Genomic DNA, 25446 nt, shown 5'->3' with positions numbered 1-25446 from the left:
TTTTAGTTTCCAATTTATCAGTCATCATTTTCTTAACAAAAGCTGGACAACCCCAAGTCCGGATATGGTTAAGACTTGCTTTCTTGCCACACCATAACTCATATGGTGTTTTCTCGACTGATTTAGAAGGAACCCTATTTAGAATGTAAATAGTCGTTAGTAAAGCATGACCCCAGAGAAATAAAGGAAGACTAGCTAAACTCATCATGGATCGAACCATATCTAATAATGTTCGGTTTCTCCTTTCAGATACTCCATTCATTTGTGGTGTACCAGGAGGTATCAAGTCTGACTGAATTCCATGCGATTTCAAGTAATCAAGAAATTCTCGGCTCAAGTATTCCCCTCCTTGATCTGATCGAAGAGTTTTGATACTTTTCCCAAGTTGTTTCTCAACTCCACACTTAAACTCTTTAAATTTCTCAAAGGCCTCAGACTTGTGTTTCATAAGATACACATATCCATACCTTGTCAAATCATCAGTGAAAGTAATGAAGTACGAATAACCACCTTTTGCTTGAGTTGGAAACGGTCCGCGCACATCTGTGTGGATCAACTCTAGCACATCATTAGCACGCACCCCTTTCCCAGAAAGTGGCTTATTAGTCATCTTTCCTTTGAGACAGAATTCACAAGCACCATATGATTCAAAATCAAATGAATTTAGATAGTCTAACTTTCTCAATCTCGCTATCCTTTTCTCATTGATATGACCAAGTCTACAATGCCAAAGATAAGTAGCATTATTCGTATTACATAGCTTAAGCCTTTTATTTTGCACATTGAGAATATTCCGTTTGCATTCAAGTATATATAATCCATTCTGTAAAGAGGCATTTCCATAAAACAATCCATTATTAGAAAACGACCATCTGCTGTTTGCAAAATGGAAAGAAAAACCTTCGATGTCCAACATCGGAATGGAAATAATATTCTTTGAAATAACTGGAACAAAATAACAATTATGTAAATCTAGTCTATGTCCTGAGGGAAGATCTAATCTATAAGTTTCCACGCGTTCGACAACAACATTTGCTCCATTTCCAACACGTAGGTTTACTTCCCCAGGCCTCACTTTCCTGCTGTCAATTAAACCTTGCACATTATTACAAATGTGTGAACCACAAGCGGTATCCAATACCCAGGATTGTGAGTTATTCATAAACATATGTATCTCAATGACAAACATAGCTGAGCTCCCACTCATTGCACCTTGTGCCTTGAGTTTTGGGCAGTCTCTCTGCCACTCCGTGAAATTTGACCTAGTCAGTTTATTTGTTTCCATCACACACTCATAAGATAAGTTTGACATATTATCTGAACAGAAAATAAAACGAAAAGTAAATTAGAAAAGCATGCAAAGATCACATTCGCATCACTAATCAAACAAGGGTTTATTGTATTGATTAGCTCCCACTAATTTTGACATATATTATGCCCCCAAACATAAAAAATGAATTTATATCAAATATAAATTTTAGTGGTCCAAGATCCAAGTCTATATTATTGCAGCCCCTGCTTTGGCTGATCACTACAATAATATCACAAGGTATGCCTTCAAGCCAATTGCAACAACTATTTTGCAATTCTTGGTTTATTAATCCAATTAATATGCATCCATAAACTATTTAGGTCGCTTTGGCGTCACTAAACAATTTAAGCAAGTCAACCCCATCACACGATGCCAACCATGCATCTATGAATGAGCCTAGGCCTTGTAGATTTAGAGTAAACACTTTGGCGTAAAACTCGTGGTCGAAAAGGCTAGGAACATCAAACAATTATGATGGACGATGCGTTTGTTTCAAAACAAGACTTATATTTTATGGGGAATAATTTTGTGATACTAATTGTCAATTTAATATCTAATATTAAAATAGCATGCTTATCACATAGGATATCAAATAATGCTTAACAAATAAAATCAAATTTTATTCTTTAATTAAATGTGGATTTAATTATATTAATTCTAAATTAATATAATAATACATATTTAATATTAATTCCAAATCAATATCAAATGTGGTGATCGAAACCATGATTTACTAATCAAACTAATAAATCAGTTGAGATTCTATTACTAATTCACAACTAATAATAATTTATAAAATTTTGTAACCTTACTGCAGGAATGAAAAGGCCCAATTTTAAAATTGAGTCAAACTCAAAAGAATAAATCATCTGCCACGCCGCTTCTTCCAATTGAGAATTTACATGAAATCAGACTTTACTTTGCAGAAATTTGTTTTAAAAAACAAGTCTTCCAAAGATATTTAAAATACCAATTTAAAAAATCATTGTTGGTTCCCAAAACCTTCACCGTCTAACTGATTCTGATAATTAAAAGTGAAATCTAATTTTAGTTCTAGAGATATGTTGAAATCCAATTTCTATGTGAAACCCAATTACGTAGATTCAGTATCAAAGCTAATCCACAAATAATCAACATGTGGTGCGACACCGACCGGTTGCTTTACAATTTGCAAATCCAATTGCAAACCATCGATGAATTTCATCTTTTCTCTGTAACCATAATTCAATGGCACCTCTGTACCTTTCCTTCTTTCCTGTAAGTATCTCTGTTTTACACTCAGATGAAGGGATTCCGCTTTGCTGCTTTCTTTTAATTTACTCGGTTATTAATGGTATTCGCTTGAGCAATATGAATGTGCCATTATAAATCTTCCGCGTTGTTTGCGTTTGTGTAAACAGTGAAAGATTTTTCAAAAATTTTGTTCTGATTCAAGATTCGAAATTTTGAATCTAAAGCAGTTTCTTAAAACCGTTTGTTTCCAAAATTTCATCCCAATTACAATAACATGATTAATCCACATGTAATCAGCAAACATAACAAAATAATTATGAATCGAGCCCCGAGCTCTGATACCACTGTTAGGAATTCTTGTATTCATCTAATGAGCGCAACGGAAATTGCAGACAAGAATAAAAGATCTAGATTTATAATCATATTGCAAGTTGAACACGTAATACACAACGAAACTAAATCTTACTTGTTGTGTTGTTTTCTTCTACGATTGTGTCCTGCAAGTTGAATCCACTACTATCGAGGTCCACGTGTATTCTGATATGATGCAGGAACAATTCCTCGGTACAATCGTTCTATAGAGAAAGCTAGGAAATCTCTTGTGAACGTAGCCGCTCTTCTCTCTTAGAAAATTAGGTTTTCTGTATCTTCTATTCTCTACAATATAGCATATATATAATAGAATAAATGTAACATTGGACCAAGCCCAATAGAATTATTTCTTATTAATCTAATCTAGCCCATTAATCTTTCAAATTTATTACTCAATTTTTCACATCAAACCAAACTATCTCTCAAATATTTTTTCAATGAGCCAAACCAAGCGAGAGGAATGGGACGAGACGGGCCAAACCAAATTTCCCCCGATTCTTCCACAACTATTTTATTTGGAATGTTGCACGTCGCTACAATGGCCGACCCTTCTCGTATGTCGCCATCAGTACGAGCGACATATCAACAAACAATGGCACTCCTCATGTCTCGTTTGAACATGCCTCCACCGCCGCTAGAAGAGTAACATTATATTTTACTCCCTCCGTCCCGCTTAAGATGACATGTTTTCCTTTTTAGTTTGCCCAACTAAGGTGACAGATTTCCTTTTTTGGAAACTTTCTCTCTCCAATTAATACACTCAATCACTTTTTTTCACCCCTATTAAAATATTCATCTTTCTTTCTGTCTCTATTTTAATACATACACTCACCTTTTTCTCTCTCCATTTAAACACTTTAACCAATAACTCCTAAAATTCCGTGTCGGTCAAGAAATGTGTCATCTTAGCCGGGACAGAGAGAGTATTAACTATGATTTGAAATTATGTAATTTTTAATGTGCTTTTTATTTTTAGGATTTAAATGATGTCATTTTTTATTTTTTTAGAATTTGTAATGCCATTTTTGGGTTTATTAATGAAGTTTTATTATTAGTGAAATGTTTTTAGTAATTCTAGTTTGACTTGAATAATAGAATAGTGAGATTCATGAATAGTAAAGAGCATGCTCTTGCATGGTTGTGGGTGTCGTGCCTTAGCTAAAAGTAAAGAATAAAATATGAATAAAAGTGGGGTCAGACCCATGAATAGTGAAGAGCATGCTCTTCGTGGAGAGCGTTTTTGTGCATGCTCTAATGAAACCAAATGTAGTACAAAGGTCTGTAGATGTGTTTTTACTCCCTCCTTCAACCATTTAAAGAGCTATTTTGACTCACACGAGTTTTAAGAAATTGTTTGACATTATAAAAAAGGTAAAAGGGAAAAAATGAGTGGATGAGTGGAATGTGAGACCTAGTTTTAGTACATTAGTTTTATAGTAATGGATTGTGAGTGAAAAAATTAGTGGAATGTAAGATCTCCACGTATCAAAAGTGGAATAAACTAAATAGTTCCATAAATGATGGACAATTCAAAATAATAAAATAATTTTTTAAATAGTGAATGAATAGCGTATTACTCCCTCCGTCCCAGTTTTGGAGTCACATTTTGCCATAAAAGTCCGTCCCAGTTTTAGAGTCACATTTTGAATTTTCCATATTTGGACATAAAATTTTACCCCATTATTCAACAAAATTACACCCAAATGTCATTATCTATCCAAAAATAAACCAAAAAAAAAAAACAAAATCTTAACCCACCCCACCCCACCCCCAACACCCTCATTTGACTTTCATTTCACTCTCACTCCACCTTTCTCATCTCTCTCTATTCCTAATTGTAGGAACCCTAATCGGCTCCTACTATAATCGTCGATCTAAATCTGACGATTACTCCATCACCGTCTCTCTCTATTCGCTTCCCATGGCCGATGAATGGGATCCATTGCCAGAGTTTGAATCATTGCCATCTTTTGATACACCTCCCGGAACCCTAATCGTCCCTGATACACCATCGGAAGTGATTGCACGGTGGGAAATCGACCGAATGGTCGATTGTTACCACCGATCGGGAAATCGAAGATGGTTTGGGGGCATTGATGGGTCTGACGTCGTCAAAGAAACTGAGCTTCCCCCACCGACTGGCTTCTTCGACGGATCTGAAACCCAGCCACCGTCTGAGGGCTTTGACGGGGCTGAACGCCAACCACCGTTCCACCCCCATGACGACTCTGAAACGCAGGCGCCGTCGGAGGGCTTGCACGGATCTGAACATCCCCCACCATTCCAACCCTATGAAGACTCTGAAACACAAGCACCATCCCTCCCCTTTGACGAATCTGAACCTCAACCACAGTCCTCATCAAAGGTGGAGTACACCGAGAATGAAAAGGCAATGTTGTTGATCTTGTTGCCTAGCATGAAAGATCTCATCTAATCTGTGAGTATTTTTTCAATTCTAAGCCACCCCCTGTGTAGGGTTTGGAGGCTGTTTTAGTTGAATTGATTGAGGGTTATCATAGTCTTGGTTGTGTTGGTTTGTTTGATACTCCATGATGCAGTTTTTCTGATGAATTACATCTGATTATTTGTGTATTCACTGCATTGGTTGGTTTTTTTGTGAACTTAGCCACCCCTTTGATGGTTTGGAGGCTCTGATTTGCAAGTTTACTGTATTTGGTTGGTTTGTTGGCTCTGAATTGCACTTTTGTTCCTCTGTGATGATGTTTTTCTGAGAGTTATGCATGCTCAGCTATGATGCCTCTGTAATGGTTGGTTTTTTTGTGAACTTAGCCACTCCTTTGATGGTTTGGAGGCTCTGATTTGCATGTTTACTGTCTTTGATTGGTTTGTTGGCTCTGAATTGCACTTTTGTTCCTCTGTGATGATGTTTTTCTGAGAGTTATGCATGCTCAACTATGATGCCTCTGTAATGGTTGGTTTTTTGTGAACTTAGCCACCCCTTTGATGGTTTGGAGGCTCTGATTTGTAATTTTGATAACAAAACACACACCAGCCATGAATTACACTTGGAATTCATACAAAATGCAGCTTCTAGAGTTGTAAGCAAGCCTAGTTACCCTATCCCAGAATGCAGCCTAGTTATCCTAACCCAAAATGAAGACTATAACAAAAAAACAAGTTTACATACTAAACACCAAACTATTTTGATGCTTATACTGTAAACCCTATGATCCAAGTGGCCTATCTAGATCTGTAAAACATTGATTAGATGCCCTATGTCATATGAGGTACCCACATCATTCTGAGGGAGTATTAGATACTCTAAGTTTTCTTTTACCAGATTCTCCTCAACTTCAAGTGATGTAGGAAGCCCCACTGCCCTTCTCAGCCTTTCTTTGTTCAAGTGGGGTATTTTGTAATTGTTGCCCCCATGCACTTCTAGGATCTTAATGAGACAGCTTTGCAATGTTAAAAAAACATTGTTCAGAGTTTGTGGTGTGAGTTCCTCAAAAGAACTCCAAACATTACCTAATAATTCATCTATTTTGGTGGCTAGTTTATCATCTTGTAGTGATTGTATGGCCCTGAAAAAGCCAAGGTTCAATACATTGGTGTCTGGGTAGTTGGCTGGTTGGCTAATTAGATGGAATTTAAATCCATCTGAACTTGCAAGATCATCAAATTGTGAGTCAGAGGATTTTAGGTGAGGTTTGGCATTGTCTTGTTGGATATATATCTCCTTGCTTGCATTGGTTGGCCACTTAGCCTTGATTGCTGGAATAATCTGTGCATTATTTATGAATAAATGAAAATATGGCTAAGTGATGACATTACCAATGTCTTATAGGAATGTGAGGGGGAAAAATATCCATACCTGATTCAAGAGACATTCTCTCATTGCTTCCTTGTTAACTGATGGGATAGGCTTTGTCTCTAGTGTCCCTCTTGACCTATTCTTTGACATCCTTTTGGCTGGAACTTGTTCTGTGAATGGGAATATGCATATTTTACCATCAAAGATGGTCTGCCCATCTGTGTCAAACTGTGGCCTACTTACAGCACACATGAACATCACTTTTGTGATGAATCTTTTTGATCTGCAAGACCTGTAAGGCTCATCCTTATCCGGCAACATGTAGTATCTGTCTGAAGCCTTTGTCATGTAAAACCATTTCTCATCAATATGAACTGTGTTGTGCATAGCATGATAAAGAAGCTTCCATTCATCCAGAGCTGGCTGAATATGAGTAAGACACCATCTCATTCTACTGATTTTGTTTGCTTCAGTGAGTGCTGGTTTTATGGCATTTGTATGTGGCCTTATCAGGTTATTCTTTGCCCATCTACCAACTTTTGTCTTGCTAATGCCCATTTTACAAGCAAGTTTTCTATAGCAAGATCTCTCAAGAAAAGACAATTGTCTGAACTTATCATCATCAAAATGTACTTTACATGTTTTCTTAGTATATCCTGATGCTCTGCCCCTCATGATAACAGGTTTCCCATCTTCAATTTGTTGCTTGGCTATCCCCCATACGCGGCTCACTGTCCTTCTATGCACTTTGAATCTCTTGGTTGCCTCTTGAAATGAACCATGTGGCAGTGCTCCAGCTTGGCATTGCTGTTGAAGGAACTGCACAATATGGTTCTTCATTTGGCTGCTCAAACTCAGGGTTGCTCTCGGCCCTTGCTCCAGTTCTGTCTCTTCAATATGCTCTTGCTCCATCTCTTGCTCCAGTTCTGCCTTTTCAATATGCTCCTGCTCTATCTCTTGCTCCATATCTTGATCCATTTCCATTCCCCTATGATGAAATTGCTCTGAGGGTAATTTAGATATAAATACCTTTGGTTGGTTTGTAGGTAGGTGGAGTTCAAGTTTTTGGAGTAATTGTGGAGTGAATGTATTTATAGATGTAGTTTAGCTTTAATTTGATTTTGGATTTTTTCCTCCTTGGGATTTTAATGAATTTTTCCCTCCATAATTTGGAGATTGAGTTAATGAAAATGGAATGAGGTTACCTCTTTAAATTTGTGTTGATGTGATTGCCGAAATCATGGGATTGCAAAGTGTGAAACATTTGTTTTAATTTTATTTTTGGCATAGCTTAAATCATGGAATAAACAAGTTGAAAAATTAAAAATCATAAGTTTAAATAATTTAAACAATCAAAGTTATTGTAAGTCAAAAATAAACAATTTTAAAAGTCAACCTATCTCATTTTCCAGCAACTCACTTCATTTATTACACACTTCACCATCTCACTTCATTAATTACACACTCCACCAATTTCTTAAAATTGGTGTTATAACTAAATGACACTCTAAATGTGGGACGGAGAGAGTATTTAAAAATCCACCATTCCAATTTACATGTAAATTGTTGCTGAAAAGATAAAAATCAATGCCTCGAGATATTCTGCATAATTAAAATTATCAAAGCGAATAGATAAAATTGGAAAGAAATCCAGGAAATTGCGCAGAATTTTCTAATTATTAGCCGAAATAAGTAGGTGAGTGAGTTTAGGGATCTGAGTTCTGACTACAATCCACGTTTGGATATTCAACTGTGGCAATATCGTAATTAGATAGAACAAAGAGCCCAATTAAAGCCAACCACCATTATTTACTCGCTCGCGTCAGACTCTTCTCATTTCCATTCTCCGATCCGCCACCGTCTGATTTCCCCTCAATTCGATCGCCTCTCTCTCTCTACCAATGGAAGAAGATAAATCATTCTCCGAGCCAATCAGCCACTCCGACGACAGCAACCACGGCTGGCAGAAGGTCACCGCCAAGAGACAGAGGAAAAATCAGAACAACAAAGCCGCCGCCGATTCCTCCAAGCTGCCTAACGGATCCGCAATCGCGCCGGATAAAAACAGCGTTTTCAAGGGCTTGGAGAAGCACGCCGAGGACCGCCGCCGAAAATTGGAGGCGCAGCGCGCCGCCGCGGTTTATGATGACAGCGACGACAATGAGAGATCGAGGAATAATCACCGACGGGGTGAGGAAGACGACGATCTCAGCAGCGATGCTGATGTTAAGAGCAATGCGGTGGAGGTGAAGAAGAAGGAGAAGCAGAAGAAGGCTAAGAAGCCTAAAGTTACTGTGGCCGAGGCTGCAGCTAAGATCGATGCCGATGACCTCGTCGCCTTTCTTTCTAGCGTATCGGTAGTTTTCTCCTCTTATTGGATCTGATTGTGTTTTCAGTTTTATTGGATTTGAGATAAATTGACTATTTTTTGTGTGTGTGTGATAGGAATCCTATAAAGGGCAGCAGGATATTCAGTTGATGAGGTTTGCGGATTACTTTGGGCGAGCATTTTCTGCCGTCAGCGCGTCGCAGTTCCCGTGGCTTAAGTTGTTCAGGGAGTCTCCCGTGGCGAAGATTGCCAATGTGAGTTGGTCAGGGTTTTATATTATATGTTTTTTTTTTGTCAGTTATGCTTGAAATTTGGAGTCTTGAGACAGTCAGATGGTTTAAAAAAAGATAATAGTATACATTGCATGCAGTCATAAGTATGTATTCTGGTCCAGTTAATTGACATATCTTTGTATAGCTTGAAAGCAAATGCATTTGTGAACTTACAGGCTGAAAATTCGAAGGTAGAGAATCATCCTCTTTTTATCACTTGTATGTTAAATTGTTACGACTATCATAGTAATTGACAAGGGTTGATTTCCAGCCCTATCATGGACGGAGCCACAATTAAGAATTTTCATTTGCTTTTGATGACAAAGAGATCTTCAATGGCTGTATCTGCTATTTGAATATTCAGTGCTACCATTTTCTCTTGGTTGATCTGAAAAGACTCGACCTTGTAATTGTATCATAAATGGACAAGGGTTGATTTCCACCTCTGTCATGGACAGAGCCACAATTTAGAATCTTCATTTGCTTTTGATAACAAAGAGGTCTTCAATGGCTGTATCTGGTCATCTGCTATTTGAATTTTCAGTGCTACCATTTTCTCTTGGTTGATCTAAAAAACTGGAATTTGTAATTTTAGATGTACTTATTTGTATGTTTAATCAGTTATGAATCTAATGCTTGGTTAAAGAATCTATTTCTATTTACACTAATTTTTTATTTTCATTGGTGCGAGACCAAACCATGTTAGTCACGTTGATATTATACACTTGCATTTTGTAACAGTTTACTCTCTCTATGGCTGGTTTGAGGGCCAGCTTGGTCATTTATAGTCCAGCATTTTTACGTGTTCATGGGTTTGCTAAGAGGACTTGTTCAGCTATTCAATATGGTTGAAAGTTATACCCTTTTGCAAGCAGTTGTTTCTGTATCAAGGGCATGTTTGCATACTCTGCTTATGCTATTTTATTTCTTCTTCAACTAGGATGATTTGAGCCTTAAACCCTAAACCCTGCTTATATAAAAAAATTTCTGATGGAAGGATTCATGTGCTTTATTGAAAATTTATTTATGCTTCTGTGATGATATTCCTAATCCTTAAATCACCATATCATTATTTATAATTCCTTAATTTGGTATTCCTAAGATCTTCATGATATCATTTACTTGTGCTCAATGTGTTTCTATGGGCTTTTATGAATGTTTTGGGGATATAACGGATTACAGCCTTACAGGAGCCTACTAATTTTTATCTCCTCCTCCTCCAATTTTCTGCAATCAGGTCCCAGTTTCTTACATCTCTGAAGCTGTTTACAAGGCATCAGTTGACTGGATCAATCAACGTTCTTATGATGCACTAGGAACCTTTGTGGTCTGGTCATTAGATGGCATTCTGGCAGACTTGGCTGCTCAACAATCTGGGAATAAGGTTTCAAAGAAAGGAGTGAATGCAACATCTTCAAAGTCTCAGGTAAACTTAAAAATCTTTTTGTTGATTGCTAGAGCAACAATTTACTGAAGACTGTTTTGGCATCTCCATCCTGTATTAAATATCTAGTTTGCTTTGGTCATTTTCTGGACATTGATACATTTAGTTTTCTGACCTTCTATGGATTTATACGTGCAAGCTTGGCTATCAGTTTATGATGATGCCTGTATTAGAATTTCAGGATAATTGTACTGGTAGTATCATTTTATGTCTTGTCATCTTACCTATGCAGATTATCATCAATTCAGCAGTTTTTCTCTTATCATATGGCCTGTCTATTTACGATATATTTGATATTTCAGGTTGCTATATTTTTGGTTCTAGGAATGGTATTATGCCGGAAACCTGATGTACTGATTAATCTGTTGCCAACATTAAGAGAAAACTCGAAATATCAAGGGCAAGATAAGCTGCCAGTTCTAATATGGATGACAGTGCAGGTCAGTTGTTAAATAGTTATCCAGTTAAAAATGCTTTTGTCATTGTCTCCTGTGGTTCCATATTCCAAACTGAAATGGACCCTTTGTGTAGGCAAGCCAAATAGATATATCTGTTGGATTGTATCTGTGGTCACATCTGATTTTGCCAATACTTGGAGGCAAATCTGGATCTAATCCACATACTAGGGACTTGGTTTTGCAGTTAGTAGAAAGGTGTGAATCTTGAATACCCTCTCAACACTTACAGCTTATGTTGCTTCACTCTGATTTATTTTTCAAGTGATAACATCCACGTATCTGTATATCAGAATTGTAGCTGTACCTAAAGCTCGTAGCATATTAGTGAACAATGCTGTTAGAAAGGGTGAGCGCCTAATGCCACCTGTTGCTCTTGACCTGTTGTTACGTGTAACATTTCCTGCACCTCATGCCCGAGTTAAGGTAATAGAACTTACTCAGGAACTTTTTCCATAATAAATTAGTTGTTGGGTTGTGTTATCTTCTTGTCATGTTTTTTGATAATTTCTGTGTAATAGGCTACTGAACGATTTGAGGCAGTCTACCCACTTTTAAAAGATGTTGCTCTTGCTGGTTCACCTGGAAGCAAAGCAATGAAGCAAGTGTCACTCCAGATACAATCTTTAATTGTGAAAACAGCTGGAGAAGGTAGAACTACTTTATGAATGTGTTATTGAGAGGTAATTAAGAATCTATGAAGAGGATTGACGAAATAGTGCTTTGTAGGAGTTCCTGCACTATCCGAGGAAGCAAGTAGCATCTTTATATGGTGTTTGAGGCAGAATCCTGATTGTTTCAAGCAGTGGGTAAGACTTAATTGCTTTTAAGGATTCTAATATACTCATGCTAGACTTGAGCTAGAAACTCACCGCAACAATGTTATACTCCCTCTGTCCAAGCTACTTACACCATATTTAATTTCGGGCCGTCCCAAGCTACTTGCACCATTCCCTTTTTTGGCAAAAACTTTATTCTCCCTCCTACTTTATTCTCTTCCTTACTTTATTCTCTTTCCACTTGACCTTTAACCATCAACTTCTTTTTCTTAAATCATGTGCCCAAAAGAAATGCCTCAAATAGCTTGGGATGGAGGGAGTATGAGATAGTATATCTTTTCTTGGAAACATGTTCTTACAGGGTTTCTTCCTCTACCATGCCCTCAATTCCCTCTGATTATATGCTAACCACTTAATATGTTTTCCTCGCACTGGGCAGAGACCTGAGTCACTGATTCTACAATTTGATTTTCTCAGGAGAAGATTTATGATGATGATAATATAGAGGCTAGTGTTGCTGCCTTGAGGAAACTTAGTGAGAATTGGAAGGAGTTTTCTTCAAAACAATCTTCTCTTCAAGTCAGGGATACGTTGAAGAGTTTCATGCAAAAGGTTTATAACACATTTATCTTCTGCTGAGCTGTTTTGACTTGTTATGTTTATGTGTGAGCCTTCTCAAGTTGTCCGGAATGTAATTTCTTTGACTTAGTCTAGACATTCATTGCCACACATCATTGACGAGGAAGCTGAAAGGCATCTATCTTATTTCTATTGCTTCAATTTACAGAATGAGAAAGCCTTAAATGGCGAAGCTGATGCTAAACGCCAAACTTCATTCAAAGATGCTGATAAATACTGTAAGATAGTATCTGGAAAGCTCTCCAGTGGGCATGGCTGCGTGAAAGCTATGTTCTTCACTCTTGCGGTGCTGGCTGTGGGTGCTGCTGTTGTGTTCCCAAACACTGATGAATGGGACTTCAACAAATTGCTTGCTGATGCCCAGAAATCATTCTGATCAAAGTTTTACTCTTAATCTGAGTTGGATATATAGATTTTCTGGATCTCCCAGGCAAAAACTAATTCAAGGTGGGCAAAATAAAGTGGCGGACAAGAGGGAGAGAGAGGTGTTTGTGCAATAGCAAGCCTGATGATGAGTTTTACAAAAATATAATATTCGGCATGTAAAAGAGGGAAAGTTTGATTTGAACATATGGACTAATTTTAGTTTTGTTTTCTGGCTAGAGTTAGAGATATAGTCCTTGATGTAATCAGCACTAATCTCTGCTGTTTGCTTCATGAGCACACAGAAACCATATACTTATCCTTTTGTCCCTCTTTGGAAGAGATTTTATTCAAGTGTTTCTCCAGGAGTGAGCGTTTTTTCTTCTTTTTGTGCTTATTTTGTTTCTTGCTCGTTTTCTTTAGCTGTGAGAGGCGAACTATGCTTTTGAATGTGGCTTTCGATGATGTTGTTATGCTACAAATTTGTGTATGGGGCAATGTTATATTTTGATTTGAACTAGTATGTATATGAATTAGGTTGTGGCATTGTAATTAGGTGATGGTTGCACCCCACCCAATGCATATTGGTAGGTAGGTTGTGCAAAGCTCTGATTTTGTTCTTCTATTAGTATTTCACTCTGTAAAACACTTTTTTTTTTTGTTTTTTTGTTATTTGGGAACTATTCTATAGTTGTACTTCTGTGATAGTGAAATTAAATCAAACATATTAGCTGGGGTGGGCCGATCTGTTTAGGAAGAATAAATCTACTTTTTCGTATTCATGTTCATGGCATGTGAGAATCCAAGTGTGATTGAACATGCAGAGGAATAAAATGAAAAGGTGTTTCTAAGCTTGTTATAGTTTAAGCAAAGTAAATTCTTTCCTTATTCCCGTGGCTCAAGTTATCGAACTGATTGAAATTCTGAACTCCAGTTTGCGCATTAGTTAAAGACTTATAAACACTAATATGTTCATATGAAGAATGTTAACATCACACAAATAACACACAAAAGTAATGATATATAAATACACACCAACAAAACAAAATGTAATGGCCAACGGGGAATATCTTTAGAAACTAAAAGTAAGTATTAAGATTTAAAAATAAAAATCATGGGAAAATTATAAAATATTGAAAGTTAATATATTTACTAACCTTATACTCCCTATGTTCCTTAAGAATAGTGTGTTAAATGGATGGTGAAAAAAGTAAGAGAGAATAAAGTAACAGAGACGAAGAGAGAATAAAGTAAAAATGGAGAATTACTTTTTGTCAAAAATAGAAACAATTCAATTAACTTGAGACTTCCAAAAATAGAAAAATGACTCTATTAACATGGAACGAATGGAGTATTAAAATATGTTAAATGATGCCTGAATTGGTAAAAAAATGACAATATGACGAAGGAAAGTACGTCCTTTCGGATTTTTGTGTCAGTGCTGTTGATTTTCGCTGTGAGTCAGTTGACAGTCGTTCGATACGACTCCTCCAGTAAATCATTGGAGTGCTTTTACATTGAAATTATAATTAAGAGATGTTTAGGATAGTAGATACTCAGGAGTGGGATAGCTGACATATTCATAAAATGTAGTACTATGTGCTAACAAAAGTGTTTGCTATGTGTCAGATACTCCAAAATTGTCGATGACAAAAACAGTAAAATCGAAGTCAAATTTATGCTTCGCACATTCTGTATCACAATGTAAACCACTTTTACAGAAAGAGTCGATTATGATTTTTTTGTGTGTATTTAAGTATTTATATATAGTATTGTAAGTAGGAGTGTGCCATATTGCTAACTTTTTAAAATTGTTAGAGTCTTAGAACAGAATATTAGGTCCGATCAGTGCAACATGTCATCCAATGTTTAAATGTAACTAGGCTAAAACATAGACTAATATTTTATTTTAAGATTTTAGTAATCTTGCACTGTAATTTTTTAACTTTTTTTATTTGACTTCAAATCTCAAAAGTAGCTAAATTTCTCAAATTTAACAACATCCATATAGGGGAGTGATCAATTGCTAACTACAACTAATTTAAGACCATAGGATTTTAGAAATCTTGTGGTCTAAAATTTGTCACGTGTAATTTTCATTTTTATTAATTAAATCGAAAAAATAAAAAAAAAACTACCAAATTAGGGTTTTGGATGAAAATGTCAATATAGTGTTTCGAAAATATCAACTCAATGCTTTGAGAATGTTAACACATTGCTTATATTGACATTCTACTTGTATTATATTGACACATTTTATATACTATGTTGACATTTGTTGCTGTACAAAAAAATTGAAAATTTTCGATTTTTTTTTTCAAATTTTGACATCGGAACATATGCAAGTGAGATCTCGTTAGAATCTTTATGAAATTATCTTTAATTTGATATATGTTGTGCGAAAACATAATTTAAATCGAGAAAATTATATGCGTTTTAAAGTTATGGGATATGTTTCAAAAGTTAGGTATAACTAATTTGTTGTAAATTGACCTTAATACCCTTATTGACGGTTTTTTTAATATTGGCATTATGTGGCTGATGATCTAGACCCTTGATTTGAATATTTAATGACTATTATTTAACTATAGTTAACAATTAAGTATTGAGTTAGCAATATAACACTCACCCACCCATACATACGTAAGTTTTGTTTCATTAGAAAATTATATTCTAATCAATATCATCTTTACTATACATCTAGATTTTTTTGTACAATAATCAGATATTTTTGTTACAAAATATAGATATTTTCAAATATATATTTATATATTTTACTATATCAAACTTATTTTTTTATTCTAACAAAGTCAACATATATAATAATTTATTTTATAATTAAATTGGCCGTTAATAACTAGTTAAGTTATCAATATATCAATACTTTATAGTAAGAGTTTATATTAAAAAAATAGTCTTAAATATTTTCAAAATAGGCATGGCTTGTTGGCTAAGTCTATTATGACTTGGTCAATGTATCAAACTCAAACATTTTAACTTGTATCTCCAAAATCTTTGTGAATAGGAGTTTCATTTCTTTTCGATACTAAGTTTTAAGAAATGTTATATAAAGTGAGTGAAAAAAATGGAATGAGTCCCACTTATATGGAATACTATATTAATTTTAAATAAAATGTGAGTGTAATGAGTTAGTGAAATATGAAGTCTATATACACATTATTATAAAATTGAAACGAGACTTATATTCACCGACAAAGGAGTACAACATAAATGTATAATCTTTTGAGTAAGAAGTTTATTCATTTTTCCAAGCTTCTAGCAATCAAGGTGTATAACCACGTTTATTTACTTTTCAATAAAATAGTTATAAAAATATTTTTAAATTTGAGTTTAGTGTATGATCGAATTAAAATTATTATTAGATGTGATAGATGTAGAAGAATTGAATTTAGAAGCAATTAACAGAGTCACATACATATTTATGAAATATATTGTCATGCTATTTTTTTTAAAGAAACCATATTGTCATGCTATTTGCCGCAAGTAATTGAATAATCAAGATTTCCATAATATAGACAAAAGTATTGCACATTTTAGCAATGTAGAAGAATTGAATTTAGAAGTAATTAACACAAAGGCACATACATATTTATGAAATATATTGTCATGCGATTTGCCGCGAGTTATTGAATCATCAAGATTTCCACAATATAGACAAAATTATTGCACATAAAATAGCAGTTTTGAATAATTTAAGCAATAATATGGTGGCCAGGTACTCAGAATAAATAATACTAATGATAGCTAGCCAGCCAATCAAGTAATTATACTTAAAACATAGGCGAAGAAAATAATAAGCAAAAAACACGAAAAGATGATTTTGATGATGACACGTCATCATGGGCCCACCCAACCCAAAAAGAAAAAAAAAGTTCTAGAAAAGTAAAAAAAATACAGCCGAACCGCTCAACAAGCAACCCTTTTTTTTTCCCTCTCTGTTGTCTCTCTGAATTAAGAGCAAGGGAGAGAGAGAGAGAGAGAGATAGAGACGCGAATCCGCTTGTCTGGATTTTAACATTAACACTACAAGTAAGAGAAGAAGGCGAAATTGAAGGCGATCTGAAGGGAAATGGGGACACTTCAGTCATGGAGAAAAGCCTATGGCGCTCTTAAAGACCAGACCAAAGTCGGTCTTGCCCATGTCAACTCCGACTTCAAGGTCTCTAATCTCTATTTTCCTACTAATTTGATTGATGGCGGTGCTTCAGCGACGTGATTTTGTACCAAAAATAGTTAGGATCGAGGAAATTGCGTGAACTTGTGGTGATCGGATTTTGGGTTTTGATTCGTTCTATTCTATGTGTGTCTATCTATTTCTGGAAATAGAGCGATGGTGAAGGAGAAATCATGTGGTTTTGGTGATTTATCAAATTGATAGTATTAATTTTCTATTCGTCTCTAATTTTCTATTTTTGGTGGCTGGAAAAAGGATGTTGATGTGGCGATCGTGAAGGCTACGAATCATGTGGAGTGTCCTCCCAAGGAGAGACACCTAAGAAGTGAGTGTTTCCGTTACTCGTGTCGTTAGATCCATTAATTTTTGTTGTTAAGGTTGTTGAGTTTTCTGTATATATAGAGGGTGATTGGCCCAATTTGCATTGTTGTTGTTGATACTTGATGGAGTATATCAACTGTTTTAGGGATTTTTATTTATAATTGTACAGGGGTTTTCATTTTGGGTCAGAGTGAAATTCTGTGGATATTTTTAATTTGGAATTGATTTTACCTATTCGATTCTGCTCATTTGCTGAAACTACCTAATACAAGGATTTAGGATTTCAGGATTTAGAGAATAATTCATTTGTGTATTGTATTATATGATGCTGAAATACAATGTTGACTGGCATTATCTGTTTAATTTTTTGAGAGGGAACCGACTCCTTCAGATTTAGTGTAGAATGAGTTCCCTTGCAACTATGGCTTTAGTGATTGGATGTTGTTTTCAGAAATTTTGGTTGCGACGTCAGCAATTCGATCTCGTGCTGATGTTGCGTACTGCATACATGCACTTGCAAGAAGATTGGCAAAGACACATAACTGGACGGTATGGATCCTGACTATTGCTGCTTCAATTGAGATATGAATTTGAGTTGAATGTCAAAAGAGCATTACGTGACATCCTCTTTTTCTGACCACCCCAACATATTTGAGAGTATCTGCCTTTTTGGCTTGCTTGTATAGACACTCATAATGTGGTTTAGAACTCAGGGAAAATATACTATATGACCTTGAAGGAAATTACCTTATAGTGATAATTGCATTTAGGAGTTCTATATGTCTATGGCAATTTTACTAGTCTGCAAATAGGTTTGGTTTGGATCATCGGCTCTATCATAGTGTAATTGCAGTTTCTTCTATGGAAATTCGGAATAGTTACTAGATTCAGCTATGGTGAAAAGGTCATTTCACATATGCCTTTTGAATCTTTAAATGACCAAAAATGTACTGAGATAGAAAACATGGGAAATCTCAAACCTCTATAGTGGAAGTTAGTAAGTATACCTTGCAAGAATTTTCTGGCACACATAATTTGTTACTCTCTTGTTAAGTTATATATCAAGAAATTGAATCTTGTTTTTGTTTATGTGGAACATAGTTTCCTGTTTTACGAACACAAGTTTTCTACTAAAACTTTTTTGACCCCTTTTCTTCATTCCATCTATGAAATTACAATTTGAAACTTATTATGGGATCTCTGCTTCCCTAAGCTGAAACCTATTTTTTGATCTTTGCTTCCCTTAGCAGTTGTGCTGCTGTATTTTCAGAAAATTTCTGGGAGCATTAGTTCCCCTCCGCTCTTTCTGCTATCATCCTATTGTAGCTATATACTACCTGAAATTTCATGTACCCATGGGAAACTATTTGCTTAATGTGCTGCTTTTTACTGCTAATTTGATATTCTGGCTGGTAGTGATTGATAATTTGGTGGAATATTTATTAAATAGAGATGCAGTTTTAAATGTTGTGTACCAGTTGCATTATTGGTCATGCAGTCTGTTCTTTGCTCTTGGGATGTCAAATACTTAGTAATTAACTAGTTAGAAATTAGAAGAGGGAAGCATATCCTCTGCCTGATATGATCTTGCCAATGAGGGATGGTACATGACCTATTTTTCAAACACAATTATACATCTTACGTAATAATAAAATCACAATATAGAAGTTTTTATTTGGCTGATTGAACAGCAAATGAATCACAAGAAGTTCCGGATTTTTAATTGCTGACTGATAACAAAACCAGTTTGATCACCACTTTGTTTCTAGAAACACTAAATATGATCATATTTTAAAGGTCTTGTATGTGTTTTCCTTTTCTATGCTATTTACTTTGTTTGCATTTTGTTTTTTAAATGAGCTTTTTATATCTTTTCTTCAGTACGTTGATAACGAGTGTAATTGTAGATTTAACATATGTAATTTGTATATCTCTTTTTACGTTCTTCAGCTTCTATTTATCACAGGTTGCATTGAAAACACTAATTGTTATTCATAGAACACTGAGAGAAGGTGACCCAACATTCAGGGAAGAACTCTTGAATTTTCATCAGAGGGGCCGTGTCCTCCAATTGTCCAATTTTAAGGATGATTCGAGCCCCATTGGCAAGTGACTACTCTTTGTATATGCTGTTTAGTATTGTGAAATTCTCTTGCTGTCTCGTACAGTCTAGACAGTAATTCTTTTGATCGACTTAAGAAGAGAGTAGAACAAGTTAGTGATGATCTTTTTTGAAATAAAATAATGTGTCACTCTCTTCCTCCAGCTTGGGATTGCTCTGCTTGGGTGCGAACATATGCCCTCTTCTTGGAAGAAAGATTAGAATGCTTTAGGATACTTAAGTACGACATTGAAGCCGAGCGCCTTCCTCGACCGGCACAAGGTGAAGATAAGGTATGGTCATGATAGGATTTATTGATTTCTCCTCCATCTCAGTTAGTGGGTGTATATATTCCCTCGAATGTGCTCCTTTTTCAATTTGCAGATTTTGTCCTTCCTTTTCAAATTTCTATTTCTGCCCAAATTGCCTCGACTTGAAATAAAATTATGAGCCATGTTTAACTAATAACAAAAATTCCCTAAATGTGCTACCTTTTTTCATTTAAATGATACAGTCCTTTCTGAACAACTGGTTCATGGTATGTGGTTCTAATGTTGCGAGGCGTGTTCTTGTTCTGATAATTTGCCCAGGGCTACAGTAAAACCAGGGACTTGGTTAGTGAAGAACTTTTGGATCAATTGCCTTCTTTGCAGCAGCTTCTGTACCGTCTTATTGGATGTCGGGTATTCTTCGAGTATCTGTTTCTATCATTCTTCTGTTATTAACCAATTTTCTATTCTTTGCATTCGTTTAAATGTTTTCATATCTGATTTTTAGCAGAGTTATAGAAATATCTCTACTAATCTTTATTAATTTGCAGCCTGAGGGAGCAGCTGTGAACAATTATGTAATTCAGTATGCCCTGGCTCTGGTACTCTCTCTCTCTCTCTCTCTCTCATTTCTTGATCCTGTTGTAGAGTTGATACACTGCACATGATTAAGAGGTTTTTGTTCTTTTCTTGCTAATAGTTGTGACTTTCAGGTGCTTAAGGAAAGCTTTAAAATATATTGTGCCATAAATGATGGAATAATCAACCTTGTTGACAAGGTGAGTGAAACACTCTTCCAAGCGTACCATTTTATCAGTTAATGGGTTTTATTATTTCTTAATGAAAAAATTTGTGCCTTTTGTATTTTAGTTTTTTGAGATGCCAAGACATGAAGCCATTAAAGCCCTTGATATTTACAAAAGAGCTGGCCAGCAGGTAAACTTTTACTCTGCAAAATTGATGTATGAGTTATTCTTTTTTTATTGGTATATATATTGAGAATGTCAGTCATTTTAAAATTATCGGAGGTTTGGAGCGTGTTTGTTGTGTCATCGTGTCATGCTCATATTACAGGCCAATAGTCTTTCCGATTTCTACGAAATCTGCAAAGGGCTTGAACTTGCTAGGAATTTCCAATTCCCTGTGCTGAGAGAGGTAAGCTGTCAGTAGAGAATTTGCTGGTTTTGTTCTTCATTGTTTTGTTAACTTCATAATTTTTTTTGCTGCATCTTTCTTTGGATCTTGGTTTCAATAGCCTCCACAGTCCTTTTTGGTGACCATGGAAGAGTATATACGTGAAGCGCCAACAATGGTTTCTGTTCCAAATGTGGCCTTGGTTAGTTAACTTTTACTCGAAGCAATCATTATTTGGTAGCATTTTTCTTGCTTTTGGGCATATTGAGTTTCTTGTTTGCCAAGGTAGATTCTCATTTAGAATGCTTTTACTATTTCAGGAATACCCAGAAAGGTTGATGCTGACGTACAAGGAAGAGGATGTTCCTTCACCTTCTGAAGAGACAAAAATTCCACATGAGGAACCTGCATCTGAACCAACTAATGAAGTTTCTAGATCATCTCCTGATGCATCAATTCCTCCATCTCTTCCAACTAAAGTGGACACTGATGATCTGCTGGTCAGGAACTGAAGTACTTAATATCTTGTATCTGAAACAATAAATGGGGGGTGTAACTCTTACCTGTACATTTTCCTGTTCGGTCTATTTAGGGTTTGAATGCAGATACGCAAGATGCAGCTGCGATTGAGGATAGCAATGCTTTGGCTCTAGCCTTAATTCCTTCTGGTAAGCATTCACGTCACTCCGTTGCATTATAAATCTTTTGATCATCTTTGAAGAGCAAAGATGATATCATGTTGTGCGTATTGCAGGCACTACACCTTTTGACTCTGATGCTTCTCAATCCACAAGTTTTGACCCTTCTGGGTGGGAACTTGCTCTGGTTACTGCTCCAAGCACCAACTTATCATCGGTTCAGGAGAGACAATTGGTATGTCATGTGTTATTATGTATTTAATAAAATTGGATGTCTCACTCTTTGCTTCCTCCTATGTTCATCCTTGTGCCTGACTAAATGGATTGTTAGTATTTTCTGGCATAGCTGAAGTCTGAATGTTTGAGAATCTCTTAACAAGAAGTTTGGCTGCACCTAATAGGATCATTTTTCTTTGTGCCCTCTAAGGTGATGATGAAATGCATGTAGAATGAAACCACGAGATAACCATTATAATGTTTTTACTTGCTGGTCTTGTGTTGGGTCTTTTTTTTTGTTTTTGGGAGGGTGGGAGCCAATGGCACCAGCTTCACTTTGTAAGAGAGTATTACGGTGGGGGATCTGAAAAGCATGTCAGGGTTTGGTATATTTCATGCATGGAATGAATAGTTTTATTGCAAGAGGGAAAATGCTTCCAAGTCCCTGCTGAAGCTGTGATGTCATATTAAGAGTCAAGTATTCATGTGGATCCTTGAGTTGATGGAGTGAAATCTCTTTTCGTTTTCAATTTTTGACCTTGAAATAGGCAAGTGAAAGTCGTAGATTTATACTAAATCTTGCAGTTGCTCTCACCCCTCGCCATTTCAGAATAATCTGTCTAGCCCATCTTAATTTTGGGATTGGATAAGCGAAATGCTAGTGGGATTTTTACCAGGGTTTGTTGAAATATGGGATGGATGATCATCTTTCTGTACTGTAATATTGTACCGGGATGTTTACTTGTTATAAGTGATGGACATTTAAACCTGTAATTGTACAATCTAATCTGCCATGTATACTGCCACGCTGAAAGATGCTGCTGTATTTTTTTGCCAAAATGATGTTTGCATTATGGACGTGTAGGGTGGGGGACTGGATTTGCTTACTCTCGAGAGTCTGTACGATGAAGGATCATATAGAGCATCCCAGCAGCCAGTATATGGAGCACCTGCCCCCAATCCCTTCGAAGTCAGTGACCCGTTTGCTGTTTATAACAATGTTGCGATTCCAACAGTTCCTCCAGTGGCTGGCATGACACAACATCAAGTCAACCAGTTCATGCCATTTCAACTGCTGCCGCAGCAGCAGCAGCAGCAGCAGCAGCCCACCCATTTAACGATGAGCTCACAGAATCCTTTCGGTGATACAGGGTTTGGAGCATTCCCTGCTGCGCCCGCACCTACTCATCCCCAAACTACCAACCCTTTTGGTAGCACAGACTTCCTATAAAAAGGTGCATATATGTAGAATGCCATTTACCCGGCCTTAGTTGATTTTGGTATATTTGAAATGAATGGAAGTTTGCTGCTGGTAGTTACTTTTTGAGCTCAGTTGATGTATACTTGAGTGTTGTAAAGATATTTTATGCTTGAAAATGCACTTCCTTAAATGATGTTTCATCGGTATTGGCAATCATCTATCGCATCTATTTTCTTCAAACAGATTTTACTCTATTTGTTGAGATAGAAAGTTGTATATAACATCAAAGAATAAAGATATACTACGAAACACTGGATAAAAAAAATTCTTCTTTCCAGGATGATTTCTAGAATTTTGCAAAAAAGCTGAAATTCCACCCAAAAAGAAAAAAAAAACTTGAATAAATAAAAGGTTAATGATCCAATGTATCTCAATTTTTAGCATTTTTATAGTAACAATATTTTATCAAACTGATCTATACTCCATAGTAAATTTATGACGAAATTATGGATAAATAATACTCTTTGCGTTCCTCATTGTTTACAAACTTTGATGAATAAACATACAGTCGAACTCAACCTTTCCATCTCGAGTTTTTCATGGAAAAGTCTAAAATTCACCAGAATAATAGCTAATAGATGAGAGATGAAGAATGAAGATGTTTACTAGAGGAATATAAAAGGCAGTTACTGGATAGGCTGGGCATGAGACGACATATGTACTTTTTGCAAGAAAGAGAAGGATACTCATTCTATTGAACACATTATTTTCACTTGTTTCCCAAACCACCCATTGACTTACTTGTCTTATGTCCTACTAAACATCTTCATTGAAGAAGTTCCGATACACACATTTGTATCTACATATTTTATGTTTCCTCTTGGTCCATTGAGATCTTCGCAATAGTATATTTTTCAGAATTTGAAGCTAAATTGTGATTTTGAGAAAAAACAATTACCGTAGAGACTTGTTACATGGATTTAAAGTTGATGCCCAAACTCTTCATTATCATTGATTCACATGATTCATAATCTGGACGAAATTGGAAGCGGCCGAAGGTTTTAGTATCCCCAAGGAAGTGAAGATTGCTTAATGTGGTATGTTTTGCTTATCTCATTACTTCCTCCGTCCCATAAAAGATGTCACACTTGTAGAATGACACGGAGTTTTAGGAGGTTTTGTTTTGTGTGTTGAATGAAGAGAGAAAATATATTTTTATATAATGATGTGAGAGAGAATTTTTTCTAAAAAAGAAAATGTGACATCCTAAAAAGGAAAATGTAACATCTTTTATGGGACGGATGGAGTATTTTACTTGCTTGGTTTATGTTTGCTGGGAGAAAGTAGTTGGGTTATTATGGCTAGAGTTGTCAACTAGGCCGGGCCAAGCACGACCCATCAATGAAACAGAGCGGGTCTAGGTTGGGCTCAGGGGTTGAAATGGGCTTCAACTGGGTCATTTTTGTAAACCCAGACCCCACCCAAGCTCAGCCCATAAGTGGCCCACATTACATAATTAGTTTTTTAATGTAATAATGGTATATTCTTCGATTAATGTATGCTATTTTGTGCATAAGTCATGTTAATTTTCTCTATATCGTTTCAATTTTATTGGATGTCATCGATGGGACTCACTACTTACAGTTGAATATCCACGCAAGTTCTCAACCAAATCATGAATGCAACATACAATATTAACATTGTGGTTCTTCTTTTATTTATACACTTACTTCTAGATATTAAAAAAAACAAGAAAAATGATGTTATGACAAAGTTATTAAATGAAGTTAAACATTAATTTAAGTTTAGATTTAACGTAAATAAGATATAGCACTAAAAAATATTCCATACTTCCTAATTTTATTCTGGTCACCTTTACATTGTAGTAATATATTCTTATTTCTACATGTATTCGTAAAAAGTTAATGATGATAATAAAGTTGAGATATTTTTACTAATAAAATGTACTCCATTATTTAATTATTATATTCTTTAATTTTTATTAAAATTTGTGCAATATTATTATATCATAACGTACATTATTTTATTGAAATAAAGGAACTAGTTATTTAACTACCGTGTATGGTTAGATTTTTATGAATCCCAAACTCCCAAGTAAGAAATGTTACCAGAAAATGGAGTAGCATTTAAATAATGTGTATGTTTAGATCTATATAAATCCCATCAAAAAAAGATAAAAAAAATAAATCGAGAAAGAAAGTAAGACAAGTATGATGATGTGCGTGCTACTGGGCCCGGAACTGCTTTTGGTAGGCCCATTAACTCATTTTTCTACGATGGTGGGGGCCCATGGGCCGCCGGTCAAGGGACAGATTAAAGCTGTTTTGGATTCGAAGCTGACATCACCTCTCTCTCTTTCTCAACACTATTTCTTAGA

General features: G+C 35.7%; 3 protein-coding genes and 1 non-coding gene across 4 annotated transcripts; 2 read left to right on the top strand and 2 right to left on the bottom strand.

The window, feature by feature from the left end:
- Window positions 1-6122: 6122 nt before the first annotated feature.
- On the bottom strand, window positions 6123-7676 carry LOC121757505. The gene is made up of 2 exons (XM_042153039.1): window positions 6753-7676; window positions 6123-6662 (listed from the first exon to the last, which is right to left on the bottom strand). The coding sequence occupies exons 1-2, from the start codon at window positions 7674-7676 to the stop codon at window positions 6123-6125; spliced, it is 1464 nt and encodes a 487-aa protein (XP_042008973.1).
- Window positions 7677-8517: 841 nt separating this feature from the next.
- On the top strand, window positions 8518-13338 carry LOC121759662 (transmembrane protein 214-A-like). Its single transcript, XM_042155323.1, has 10 exons — window positions 8518-9049; window positions 9138-9275; window positions 10531-10719; window positions 11040-11177; window positions 11269-11390; window positions 11486-11618; window positions 11714-11843; window positions 11922-12001; window positions 12449-12583; window positions 12759-13338. The coding sequence occupies exons 1-10, from the start codon at window positions 8594-8596 to the stop codon at window positions 12984-12986; spliced, it is 1749 nt and encodes a 582-aa protein (XP_042011257.1). The 5' UTR covers window positions 8518-8593; the 3' UTR covers window positions 12987-13338.
- A 3570-nt stretch (window positions 13339-16908) lies between these two features.
- On the top strand, window positions 16909-23261 carry LOC121759519 (putative clathrin assembly protein At2g01600). Its single transcript, XM_042155133.1, has 15 exons — window positions 16909-17153; window positions 17424-17493; window positions 17941-18038; window positions 19456-19594; window positions 19756-19883; window positions 20181-20273; window positions 20411-20461; window positions 20573-20638; window positions 20730-20795; window positions 20934-21014; window positions 21115-21195; window positions 21314-21493; window positions 21586-21661; window positions 21748-21866; window positions 22713-23261. The coding sequence occupies exons 1-15, from the start codon at window positions 17064-17066 to the stop codon at window positions 23076-23078; spliced, it is 1704 nt and encodes a 567-aa protein (XP_042011067.1). The 5' UTR covers window positions 16909-17063; the 3' UTR covers window positions 23079-23261.
- A 1318-nt stretch (window positions 23262-24579) lies between these two features.
- Window positions 24580-24679, bottom strand: LOC121759770. The gene has a single exon (XR_006041716.1). It is a non-coding gene; the product is annotated as a U6 spliceosomal RNA (small nuclear RNA).
- Between the last annotated feature and the right edge of the window lie 767 nt (window positions 24680-25446).

This window comes from Salvia splendens, chromosome 12 (genome assembly GCF_004379255.2).
Source record: "Salvia splendens isolate huo1 chromosome 12, SspV2, whole genome shotgun sequence".
Taxonomy (NCBI): Eukaryota; Viridiplantae; Streptophyta; class Magnoliopsida; order Lamiales; family Lamiaceae; genus Salvia; species Salvia splendens.
This window is presented reverse-complemented; position numbering and strand designations above follow the sequence as displayed.

Excerpts from the sequence above, each read along its gene's own strand:
- LOC121759662 (XM_042155323.1), top strand. The coding sequence starts at position 8,594 with ATGGAAGAAGATAAATCATTCTCCGAGCCAATCAGCCACTCCGACGAC. Across the intron at positions 11,178-11,268 it reads TAATATGGATGACAGTGCAG|GCAAGCCAAATAGATATATC; the intron begins GTCAGTTGTTAA and ends CCCTTTGTGTAG. Across the intron at positions 11,844-11,921 it reads TGTGAAAACAGCTGGAGAAG|GAGTTCCTGCACTATCCGAG; the intron begins GTAGAACTACTT and ends AGTGCTTTGTAG.
- LOC121759519 (XM_042155133.1), top strand. The coding sequence starts at position 17,064 with ATGGGGACACTTCAGTCATGGAGAAAAGCCTATGGCGCTCTTAAAGAC. Across the intron at positions 21,196-21,313 it reads CTGTTCCAAATGTGGCCTTG|GAATACCCAGAAAGGTTGAT; the intron begins GTTAGTTAACTT and ends TTACTATTTCAG. Across the intron at positions 21,662-21,747 it reads TCTAGCCTTAATTCCTTCTG|GCACTACACCTTTTGACTCT; the intron begins GTAAGCATTCAC and ends TGCGTATTGCAG.
- LOC121757505 (XM_042153039.1), bottom strand. The coding sequence starts at position 7,676 with ATGGAAATGGATCAAGATATGGAGCAAGAGATAGAGCAGGAGCATATT. Across the intron at positions 6,663-6,752 it reads GAGAATGTCTCTTGAATCAG|ATTATTCCAGCAATCAAGGC; the intron begins GTATGGATATTT and ends AATAATGCACAG.